The 12,690-nt window shown below is 39.3% G+C and overlaps 1 protein-coding gene across 4 annotated transcripts in view; it reads left to right on the forward strand.

Moving 5' to 3' along the window:
• TRHDE (thyrotropin releasing hormone degrading enzyme) overlaps window positions 1-12,690 on the forward strand; it is a 417,014-nt gene that overhangs the window by 12,239 nt on the left and 392,085 nt on the right. For all 4 annotated transcript variants that reach the window (XM_009181217.3, XM_017946008.2, XM_017946009.3 and 1 more), the window contains exon 2: window positions 2,160-2,433. In XM_009181217.3, the coding sequence (XP_009179481.3) occupies window positions 2,160-2,433 (274 nt within the window). The remainder of the gene's footprint in view (window positions 1-2,159; window positions 2,434-12,690) is intronic.

Below are 12,690 nucleotides of genomic sequence, written 5' to 3' on the forward strand. Positions count from 1 at the left end.
GTTTTAGACCCAGCTTTGTGCAAATTGTCTGTGTAACTTCAGAGAAATCGCTTCATCCTACTGGATCCACTTTTTCAACTTAGAAATTTATGAGAGTAGGACACTTTGTTTCTAATATTGCTTCCAGCTTTAACCTCATATTTGTATGAAGATTTACAGTTAAAATCTCCTTTCCATATATTATCTCATTTTATCATCTTGACTTTTGTAAGGAAAGCCTAGAAAACATATTTTCCTTGTACTAATGAAAACACAGGGTCAGATAGTTAAGTTACTTAACTAAGCCTGGTGTGTAGCAGCCTGTTGCTATTTACAAGATAACTCTCAAAAACCTTGTCTATGAAGATAAGTAACGATTTATCTTTAAAATGTTTTATTTTTCTCTATTCTAAAACTAAGATTTAAAAAATGGGGCCCTCAATGATCAATGTAAGCTTCATAATTTAAAAATAGTGTAAAATTTATACCTTGTGCTTTGAGCTAGGGATAGCCAATAAGATTCAATACACATGTCAACCTGTATTGATTGGTAGTAGTTGCCTGAAGTGCTGTGCTGAGAATAATTCTGAGGCCAAGTTTGGGTTCAGTGGGAAAGTTGCCATGTTAGATTAACCATGTATATCATGGATGATGGAGAGAGGAGTGGTGGCAGAACTACTATGGAGGAACAAACTTTTTAAAGAAATCGCTTCAGAACTCAATAGTATTCTATTAGCAGTCTAATATTGACTTGCCTTATATCGTTTGTAACTAGTATTATTTAAAAAGTTTGATTAACTTTTGTCATGAATGTTTTTCTTATTTAGAAGAGTGTCTGAGTGCCTTTTTTTTTTCTTTTGAGACGGGGTCTTGCTCTGTCGCCAGGCTGGAGTGCAGTGGTGCGATCTTGGCTCACTGCAACCTCTGCCTCCCGAGTTCAAGCGATTCTCCTGCCTCAGCCTCCCGAATAGCTGGGACTACAGGCATGCGCTACCATGCCCAGCTAATCTTTGTACTTTCAGTAGAAATGGGGTTTCACCATGTTGGCCAGGATGGTCCCGATCTCTTGACCTCATGATCCGCCCACCTCGGCCTCCCAAAGTGCTGGGATTACAAGTGTGAGCCACCGTGCCCGACTGAAGAGTTCTTCTTAAAATATTTAATCTTTGTCTTCATTTGTAACCATAAACCATGAAAGAATATAAAAGGTGCTTTCAGTTGGAATTTTAATAAGATACAGCTTGATCTGAAAACTTGAGTGCAATATATATGTATGTATATGCATGTGTGAGCTTACATTGACATTTATTTTATTCATATATTTATTATATATTTATTATATTAATATACATCTGGTATATTAACATTAACATGTATTAATATAACATTTATTATGAGGAGGAAAAAACAATGTTCTCCAGACTATTCAGTATAAACATTTATTCCTGTGCTCCAAGAAAGGTTGAAGATGTGAATCAGCAACTGCTCCATGCTAGTCACAGTCATAGGTGGTTTACATTCTTTCTTTTCCTCTAAGCTGTACAATACTTTTTGAGTTAGACTTGATTATTTACTTTTTCAGCAATGACCGACTACATCTTAGGAAAATTTAATAACTGCCCAAGATGGCATAGCTAAGAAAGTTTGTGGAGCCAGAATTCAGACCAGAATTTATCAGGTCTCAAAATCCCTTTTCTGAACAAAACCAGGCTGTGTCTTGTTGAGATTTTAGGGCACAGATATTTCCCAAGTGATGATCTATGTTCTTCATATATCTGAGGACAATTTTTGGATTTTGATTTCATTGTCTTGACATGTTGTGCAGCTTCAGGGAAGAAAGTGAAGCACACCAAAAAGGAGAATCATCACTTTCCAGTTCTGGCCAGTGTGATGCCAGTGAGCTGTTTTTCTGTAGTGTGTCATCTTTCATCTAACAAGCACTTCTCTGGGTTTAGCGAATTTATTTTAATTGAGACAGAAACTGCCCTGAAATCTTTTATGGTTGGGGAAGTATATTGCATATGGATTGTGCTTTCATACTATTCATGCACTTAAGTTTGGTTCACAAAAACAATTGCAATTTGGAATAATATATTATTTCATCAACAGACGTGTGAAATGTGGCCATAACTTAACTCATAACATGAATGTAATAGAGAATGTCATTTTCTTTTTTCCAGATTCCTTGGTGTTACTCAGTTTTCGCCTACACATGCCAGAAAGGCATTTCCTTGTTTTGATGAGCCAATCTACAAGGCTACTTTCAAAATCAGCATCAAGCATCAAGCAACCTATTTATCTTTATCTAATATGCCAGTGGAAACTTCTGTGTTTGAGGAAGATGGATGGGTTACGGATCACTTTTCACAGACCCCTCTCATGTCCACATATTATTTAGCCTGGGCAATTTGCAACTTCACATACAGAGAAACTACCACCAAGAGTGGGGTTATAGTAAGTATTTTCGGCTTAATGATGTTTTTGGATAATGTATACTGTGTAAAGTAACCTGATTTCTGGATTAACGATGAATCATTTCTAACCTTTTTACACCTTATATAGTGGAATTCTTTCTTTAATTCTTATGGGGCAGGGGGGTTACATATTTTACTGGTTTCAAAGAGTCAGAGAGAAACCTGTCTTCTATACCCAGCACTCTTATTCCCTTAACCACCTCCACCTCCCTCCCCCATCATCCTTATTCTTCCTTATCTCTACCTGCACTATTGTACATCTCTGGAACAGCTGCTGCTGTCTGTTTTGGAAAATTGCCTGTTTGTATGACTGGGAAAGCTCCTTCTTTTTATTTTAACATATTTGAAATGTACAGAACATATGGTGAGTAATATAGTAAACTCCATATACCTACTAGCCAGATCAACAGAACTAAATATTTTACCATCTTCAGTCTAATGTTACTGCTGAGAAAGTAAAACATAGGATGCAGTTGAAGCTCTCCATGTAACCATCCTTTGATCTCATTGCCTTGGCCTTTCCCTTAGAGATCAACACTGTCCTGAATTTGGTGTTTGCTATTTCCATACATATTATCCTGCAATTATTTCATATCTATGTATAGACACACACACACACACAATACATGACATATTTTAAAATTTCATGTAAGTGATTTTTTTATTGTAGATAATATCTTGCAACTTATTTTCATTTTAGTTTTATTTTCTTAGGAAGGATGAGATAGAGGGAGCATTGTCTGCATTAAATTTGTAATAAGAATCTATTGGATTCTCTTTGATGGCTATCATTTGTGACACCATGGTATTCTAGGCACTTTTTACATGCAATTACATTGCATTAGGGTAGACTATGCCATGTTGAATTAACAATTTTTGCCTCATTTCAATGGCTTACATGATATATAGGCATTTATTTTAATTTTCATATTAATATTAAGACAAGGTATTATGATTCCACTTTTTTTTTTTTTCCAAATGAGTAAAGTAAATCGAGTACAGTTTAAGGAGATTAAGTAAGTTGTCCAGGGGCTAAATGTAAGCAAATGGTAGAGCTGTAAATCAAGTTTGGTTGGTTTGATCCTACATTTTGGGCTTTTCCCCCTGTGCCTTACAAATTCTGTGTTCCACTATTTCACTTGTGTGTCTATAAGAAAATTCAGATTGTGATTCTTCTCATCCAGTAAACTTTGTATTCAGTGTTGCTTGAACACAGCAAAATAGGTGAATAGAAATCTATATTTTTAATTTGTAGGAAGTTGATAGTTCTAAAATAACCTAAATTTTGAAAAATAGTTTTGGCTACAGAAATTTTCCTCACTGTTACTTTTAATTTAAATCACCGTGGGACCTGTTTAAGAAATAAAATCTGCCAGCATACAAAATCAATGCTATTACTGAAAAACTGCTTGTAATGAATTCATCTATCTAATTATTAACATCATGTTTTAAATGCAGACTTTTTAGAAGGCTAGTAGGCGTTTTACTCTTTTGGACTTATAATCATTTGATATGTTGAATTTCTCTGATGTTTGTTGATGTCTTCTGTGGGCATTTCAAGGCTGTACTCATTGGACCATACACAGACATGGAACACGAAGACACCTCATTTCATTTTACGTCTTCAAAAGTTGATGATTGACTTGCTGTGGGTCAACTAGCATAGGGTACATTGGAAATTCTTTTTTCTAGTATGTTTTCTTTAAAGTATCTTAAAAGTGTTTTCAGCCCTAAACAATTATGCTTATTGCTAAGTGACCCATGTTTTAAAGCCAGACACACTCTAATAGTTATTTAGATGTGACTTTTTATTAGAGTTAAGAATCTCTAAGTAATTAGTAAATATTTTAAAATTCTTGCTTAATAATTTTTATGTAGAAATGATAAAACATTCTACCAGAGAACACTGAAAGGTCAATTGAAATAAAATTTTAGATTGCATAACCTAAAATACTAACATCTATAAAAAAGAAAACAAAATTGCCATTGGGAGCTCTTATTTATCAACTGTGGAAATATAGTTTAAAACTTACCTCCTTTTTTCTGTCACTCTTTTGAAATACAATCTGTTTTCTTTTCACTGCCTTTCCCCTTTATTATTCGGAGCATATGAGAATGACATTTCTCAACACTTAACAGCTGGAAGGAGTGGAAGTTTAGCTTTAGAATCTTGGATGTAGGACGGTCACAGGAAGTCCAGGTGGTCATTTCAGATCAGAAACTGAAGCAATTTTCTTTGAGATATGAAAGAGGAACTTGAGTAGCATATAAATAATACACAGCTAAATGGTAGCAGGGCCATAAATGTGAATATTTGAGACATCATCATCACTGTTATTCTTTGCTTATCAAGCTACCTACACTTTGCAAGGCTCTATTCTAAGTAATTAGAAACATTTTTAAAAAATCTAAAATCCTTCTGGTACAGAGATTGCAAATTCAAGTATTCAGACTGAATCCAAGGCTGCTTCCATGTTTTGTTTACCCATCCCCAAAATGGCTTAACATTTTTTTATATTAGTTGTCAACATTTAGAAAGTAGAAGATTGCACATAAACTTATTTATTTCTGGCTTCTCTTGAAAAATGGAAAGCTCTTGTAACACTTAGGTTATACTCCTATTTGGTACCACTTGTTCATTCATTTATTCCTTCAACAGGTATTTATTGACTGAATGACAGGTATTGTTCTAGACTCTTGTGATATAGCATCAAACAAAGCAGAAAACTTTCCTGCTCCCAGGGAGCTTATATTCTAATGAGGGGAGAGAGGCAATAAACAAAAAATATATAATATGTCAGGTAGTGATATATGCTATCATGAAAATCACTATGCTAGAGCTGGGTGGTGGTGACTCACTTATGTGGGGCATTTGCTTCCCAGTTTAACTTAATCCAGACCACTTTTGTTCTTTTGCATCTAGTCCATTTCACTGATACTTAGTTCCTGTTTTGATCAATCCTATAGATGTTCGGAGTTGAAAATCCACAGGGTAGCCTAGGACTGTACATAGGAAAAACAATGAATTCATTAATTGTGATTTAGAAACACTAGTATTCACATATTCATGAATTGCTTTGATTGAAAGTTGTGGAAAATAAGTTCAAGACTAGTTGGAAGAGGGAGAAATTGTTAATGTTTGAAGTCTAGGGATGTGCTTCATGGAGGAGACAGGATTCAATATGGCCCTGAATGATGGCTTGGCCTTACAGAGGCAGATAATGTGTGCATATAATTCTTTGCCAGGGAAATATTAATAGGAAAAGACACAGAGGTAGGGATATCTCTATGGAATATAGTGTAGCATGATGATTATAAACATTGATTTTAGAATCAGATTAGTCTGTTTCAGAATTATTGCTTTGCTTTGCGTCTCTGCAAACTTTGTTAATTACTTAACCTCTTTTTATTCTGATTTTCTTGTTTGAAAACTGAAAGTATGAATTTTTCCTTTACAATATTGTTCTGGTTTCTATCATGTCATTGCAAACTATTCCAGAACTTAGTGGCATAAAACAGCCATTTTATTATGCTTAAAGTTTCTGTAGGCTAGGAATTTGGAAGGGCACAGTGGTGGTAACTTCTCTGTGCTCAATGATGTCTGGGGCCTCAGTTGGGGAAGCAGGATGTTTGGGGGGTGACTTGACAGCTAGGGGCCAGAATCATTTGAAACCATCTTTGTCTGGTGGTTGTGCTGTCAGTCTTCTGGGATGTGAGCTGAGGCCGTCAGTCATATATCCATGTGTGGCTTCTTCATGTGGCCTGGGCTTGTTCAAAGCATGATGGTCTTAGGATGGTTGGACTTCTTATGTGGTAGTTCAGAGCTCCAAAGGTGAGTGTCCTAAAAGAACTAGGCAGGCGTTATGTGGAATTTTTTAACTTATCTTCAGAAGTCACAGAGCATCACTTCTAAGACATTCTATTGGTTATGAGTCACTAAGCATAGTGCTCTTTCAGCAAAAGAGGGCATAGACCCCAACTCTTGACAGGAAGAGTGTAAAAGAATTTGTAGGCCTGTTTTAAAATTAACATAGTCTGCTCTCTGCCTGCAGATTATTTATATTCATCCTACAGACAACATATACTTGTCAGTAGGTCTCATCCCATTATAGCATCAGGCTCAGAATTGAGGTCCAGGCTTCACCATCTAATTTAGGTTCAAGCATCGAAGAGATGACTTGGTTTGGTTTCTTGGGCATAGTTTCTCTCACTCTGAAGACCTGTTACTGAAAGATACAAGCTATCTTACCTCACTTTTCTCCCTTCAACAGACAATAAGACTGGAATATGGTTATGACAAAAGCCATTTCCATTCAAGAATGGAGGAAATGGGAAGATACAGTAGTCACTAGCCCACAGCAATTCTGAAACCCAACTGGGCACATGTTACCAATTCCTTAATTATGGATGAATGGCCGGTCCCTGAGAACTGTTCTCTTTGGCATTTGGCCCTACCCTTTGGGCTCTTTGTTTTGCCTTCTGAGGCATCCTTTCTCTTCTAATTAAAAAGTAGTTTGTGTTTGCAACCAAATAGTCATAATTGCATAAAAGTACAGCCAGTGCATATCCATGGGTTCTACATCCAGGGACTCAACCAGCTGTGGATTAAAACTATTTAAGAAAATTGTATCTGTATTGAACAGGAGCTAGACTTTATTTTTCTGGTTCTTCTTCCCAACAATAGAATATGGCAACTATTTACATAGCATTTACATTGTATTTGGTATTATATGTAATCTAGAGATGATTTAAAGTATACAGGAAGACATGCTTGGGTTCTATGCAAATACTATACCATTTATATAAGGGACTTGACCGTCTATAGATTTTGGTATCCATGGGAGGTCCGGGAACCAGTCCTCATAGATACCAAGGGATGACTGTAGCTTGTGTTTACAATAGATTTGAATAACCTCAGCTTGCTTCCTACCAGTAAAATGTTGGGGCTACAAACACCTATTTTTCTTTTGTATTGGCTCTGTTACATTCAGCCCAAGCAGGTACACTTATGTTAAAAAATGTTGGCTTTTTATGTATCAAGTTATATCCACTCCATTAGACAAAATGATACCCACAGATCTCTTTAAGATGAACCTTTGTCTACTTTGAGGCTTTGTGGAATAAAAATTCTTAGATGCTCTTTTATTTAACAGGCTTTATGAGGCATACCCTTAAGATCTTTATAAAGCCTTTTGCCTTTTTGAAGAGGTTATGGGGCATCACTTTAAGAGTTTCTGAGGTCTTGATAAAGACTCGTCCTTGGCTTCATCCTTAGACCATTTTTGTCCTGACAGTGACCTGAATTTGTTGTTTTTCTGAAGCTGTTTCTTACTATGAGAATCTTCCATTATCTGAAGAAGCTGAGAAGAAGGAAAAGTTTTAATTTCAAAACTAGCAAGTCCTGGCTCTTTTATATTTCCTCTAAATTTTGCTTGAAAACCAGACAGTTTAATCTTAACCTCATCTCTTCTCTTTTATAATTTTCATGGCCAGTGAGAAGAAGCCAGGTGGCACTTTAAATGTTTTGCCTGGAAATCTCCATAGCTAGAAATTATAGTTCAGTAGTTATATTTCTCATTTTCCATAGCACTACAAGTAATGAGGTTGCCACACTTTTGTGTACATAACAAAGGTCCCCTTTCCTTCAGTTTTCAATAACATTTACCTTACTATGCTTCAAGCTCTCACCAACAGCCTCCTCAAGCCCCAGAGGCTTCTGCTAACAATCCCAAGGCTTTTCTAGTTTTTGCTCCTAGTCTAGTCCCAAAGTCAATACCACATATTTTAAGGCTTTTGATATGGCGGTGCCCTAATTCCAGGTATCAAAATTGGTTCAAATCAATATTGCTGAATAAGAAATCATTTGAAAATGTTTCAACAAAAAGTAACCATTTTTAATGCTCACTGTGAAGAGTAGTGTGAGCATGAAAAGACCATGAAGGGATTGGATGGTACAGAGCAGGGAACAACTTATCTCTGCTACACGATGTCTGAGATCTCAGTGGGAGAGGCCTCATTGACTGGGGTTAACTTGATAGTTGGGGGCAAGAATCTTCTGACTGAATCTTTACTAAATGACTGTATTTGATGTTGTGTGTTTTATGGAACGTCGGCTGGAGCTCTCATCTGGGGCATCTACCAATGGTCTCTCCAAGTGGCCTGAGCTTCCTTGTATTAATAGCAGGGTGGTCTAATGTTGATGGGAATATTTGTTTTTTTCTTGCTAATACTTTTGAGTGTTTTGTAGATTCTGGATGTTAGTTATTTGTCAGATTCATAGTTTGTGAATATTTTTTCCCATTCTTTGGGTTGTCTGTTTACTCTGCTGATTGTTTCTTTTGCTGTGCAGAAGTTTTTAGTTTAATTAAGTCTCATCTATTTATCACAAAAAGGGAAATTTATTAGAAAGTGATCAAGGTGTATCAAGGAACCCAGGTTAGGGATGAACCTAGGGCTTGGAGCACTGTGGGCAGCTCAGAAATTCTGTTTTGGGTCTTTGTCAATGCTTGTTCTTTACTCTCTTACTGGGGACAGGCTTCCTCTCATCTTTGGTTCATATGCTGGAATATGGCTGCCAAAAGTTCCCAAGTTTTGCATACTAATGTGAAGACCCCAAGAAAGTGATCATTATTAATTCCCAAAGACCCCAAGAAAGTGATCATTATTAATTCCCAAACTCATAGGGAGTGAGTTGATTGCCCTGGCTTGAGTCAACGATCATTGCTGGTTACTGTGTATACCATGAACATGTGGCATCCTATTGTTATGGGATATTTGGGGTGTCGTTTTTCTGGCTGGGAACCTGTGGCCAATGGCACTTTTGACTGAGTTTTGCTTGGGCCAGCTAGGCTCATATCACCCACTTTGCCTGGCAGCTTCGCTTGGCATACACTATGGGCTAGGTCCCACACCAGCCAAGGGTAAGTCAGATATGGAATGGTGTGTGAGTGAGCGTGGGGTCCAACCACTGTGTACAATGAGATATGCCAGCTGCTGCAGTGGGGCAGGCAGCTCCAGATGCTGTCATGGGCACTGGACCAGGTGCATCACAAGCAGCTTTCATGGCTGGTAGCAGGGAATATGGTGGTGCCTGGAAACTTGGAGATGCCAGGAACCACAGGGCCCTAAAGAGGGAGTCACAGTCCTGGCTCAGGGAGTTCACAGGTCTGGGCTCCTTGAAGGACTGTAGCTCTTCTTTTCTTCTCTTTTCCCACAACATGGTAAGCAAGGGGCATGTCTCAGCCCTGTTTGTGTGACAGCTCTTTTAGCCTCACCATTCAATGGGTCTTGAGTTCTTGTCCTGTGCCAGGAAGAATAAGGTATGTAGGCAAGTGGAGGGTGAGCAAGATGAACAGAAGCTTTACTGAATGATAGAAAAGCTCAGGGGGAACCTGTGTGTGTGTGTGTGTGGTGGGAGGGTGGGCCGATCCTTTCCACAGCCAGGGTATCCTGATGAGTGTTCAGCCCCTAGAGAGAAGGTAGCTTCTCTCTGCAACTGGTCATCCTGTTGCTCGTGCAGCTTTCAGCAGAGAGGACCTAGAGTGTGTTGCTCCTCTCTGCATCCGGTCGTCTGGCTGAGCCTGGGGCTCTTATAAGCCTCAGTGGGGAGGAAGTGTGCACTGATTCGGCCATGGGTGGCCATTGTTGGGCCTGGAAAAGGCACCACAAGTCCCTACTCTGGTCTGTGGGATGGCAGCCTGTTCCCTGGTCTCACTGGGGACCCACCTTCTTCCACCTAGAAACCTGTCTGCCTCCTGCTGCCTGTCCATGGCACCCAGGCTATAAATGCCAAGGGGTATCTGCAGACCAGCATTGAGCTGCCCTCAGCCCCACCTTGGCTTCCCTCCTATGCTCATTGGCACCCAAAATTTGGAGGGGGCTGAGGCGGCAGGGAGCTGGAGTGTCAGCACTGCCCTGAGCATGTGCATACCCAGCCGTGCAGTGACAGCACTGGAGCTTGCCCCGACTTTGCTCCGAGATCAGAGCAGGCAAGGACAGCAGGGAGAAGCCAGGCAGTGGGAGCAGGCATTTATGGCCTGCAAGAGCAAGCGGGTCTTTCCTGGGCCCCCAGTAGTCCAGGGATGCTTGGGTCTGCAGCTGCGGTTTGGGTGACTGCAGCTGTGGTGGTGGGGGGCTAGGGGATGGAAGGGGTCGAAGGGTGGGAGGGATTGTGGACGGGGCCCCTGCCTGCTCCAGGGAGAGGGAGACCTGGGTCTTCAGCATGGTTTGGGTGGCTGCAACAGCACTGGGGAGTCCCTGCCCCAGCTCAGAAGGGGCAGGGCTCCCACTTGTCCCTGGCTCTCGTGGGCTCCATGGAGAGGGCAGCCCTGACCGCGCCTCCCTGCTGCAGCCAATGTGATGGCAGCAGCTGCTCCAGATGGCCCACCGCTGCCATCACTATGATAGGAACATGGTATCTTCTGTTTCAACCTCATGGATGGGAATATATATTGCAAAAAAGAAGGAAGTTTTAGAGAAGGGATGCTGGGCAAAAAACTGCTACAAGTACTCAAAACATACTGTTTAACTTTATTGTGTGGACTGAGTACAATAGGAAGGACACACACAATTTACAGTGGTGGTATCTATATATGTATGCCCACATCCAGGAAAGTACAAGACACATACATATAATGCACATTCCTGATGCTTATTTTTCTAGATATGATATTCTGTATATACACTTAAAACATAGGACTATTCTGTGAAGTTTCCTACTGAAAACAAATTAAGTCTATTTTTAATGAGAGAATTAAAGGAGGGTAGGTTAATGTATTCTAAGCATATATTCTATTTTTTGAAAAAATTACGTTAGTCATTAAAGTCCTGTTGTCATTAGACATTCTAATAAGATTGCATTAGAAATGTAATAATGATCCATAGAGAAATGAAAAGAAATAGTAACAAAAGAGTTGGATTACAATCTATTTAGGAATGTAAGTAGAGGCTTCCTTCCTACCCTAGGAAGTGTTAGTCATCCTTCTCCTCTCTACTTTTTGAAAACTTTTTACACTCATCTCTCATAGCTGTTTTTCTGCTGTTCGTAGAGCTTTCTTGCCAGCTACTTTAGACTGTGAACTCTTTGAAGGTAGGTACCATCTTTGTAAGATCTGCAGTTTATGTTGTATGTAGAAAATGATAGATACTCAGTGAAATTCCACTGGTTGTCTAAATAAGTGAATTTCCATCAGATATACCACAATGTCAAGGGTTTTCAAAACCTTTTGGCTAGGTTAATATGTAGGGCCTGAAAATTCATGCGAAATAATTTTGACCAATATTGAAATAAAAATAGAAAATGTTACAATACCAATATCATCACTTTTAAGGACATCTGCAGGAACATGTAAGTGAAAAGAGTTACTAAAGAGAGTCGGGTACTGAGGAGCAAACAGGGAACTGAATCCAGTGCAGACTCTGAGGAGAAATGGGATGGTTCCTGTGAGCAGAAAGACAAAGAACTGTCTCTGTTCTCCATTAGGAAAGCAGTGCCTGAGTATTGTTGATTTGTTAGTAATAGCTGAGTCATAGCTAGGTGGGGCCTGAGTTGGCTCAGTGGTCTGCAGCCACGTGGGTGCGTTTATTGCTTTTATGACGTCCAGCTCACCTCTGCTGCATGAGAGAGATGTCTGAGCCAGGCATGAGTCACCCAGTCAGGTCTGCAGTGGTATCAGAAGGCTACATGGCCAGGTCAGAAGTTTATTAGAGTCGAGGAGTTTAAGAAGTTAAAAAGCAAAGAATAAAATTGATGAACCTCCAGAAATTTCATTAGTGTGGTAGGAGCAGAGTCAGTAGGTTCTATTACAGAGTGTGTGTAGAATGAAGAAATGGTTGTAGTGATTGTAGACTGTTTTTAAGAGTGCTAGTTAAGAGAAGGGGTAAGAAAATTATGAATGCAGAGCTTGTTCCAAGGGGTTTTAGATTATGGGAGAGCTGAATCTATAAGAACAGAACAAAAAGTTTCCAGAAAGCAGCCAAGAGCTACCTGATGTTTAATGGCTTGTGTCTACAGGGGAAATAGCCACACTGTTTTGCACCTTTCTGCAAGTTTTAGGAACCCAAGAATAGGAATAGAGAAAGCAAATGTAGGAAGATTGAACTTGGGGAATTGACAAGGCACATGTGGCCAACAGTCATGAGGGCAAGACATCTAGAGTAATCATAACTATATTGTTGGAATCATTGGCCGTGGTATCCAGAGAAGCAGGGAGGCAGGTGAACCCATAATGGAAGTGAT

The sequence above is a fragment of the Papio anubis genome, chromosome 9, assembly GCF_008728515.1.
Source record: "Papio anubis isolate 15944 chromosome 9, Panubis1.0, whole genome shotgun sequence".
Lineage (NCBI taxonomy): Eukaryota > Metazoa > Chordata > Mammalia > Primates > Cercopithecidae > Papio > Papio anubis.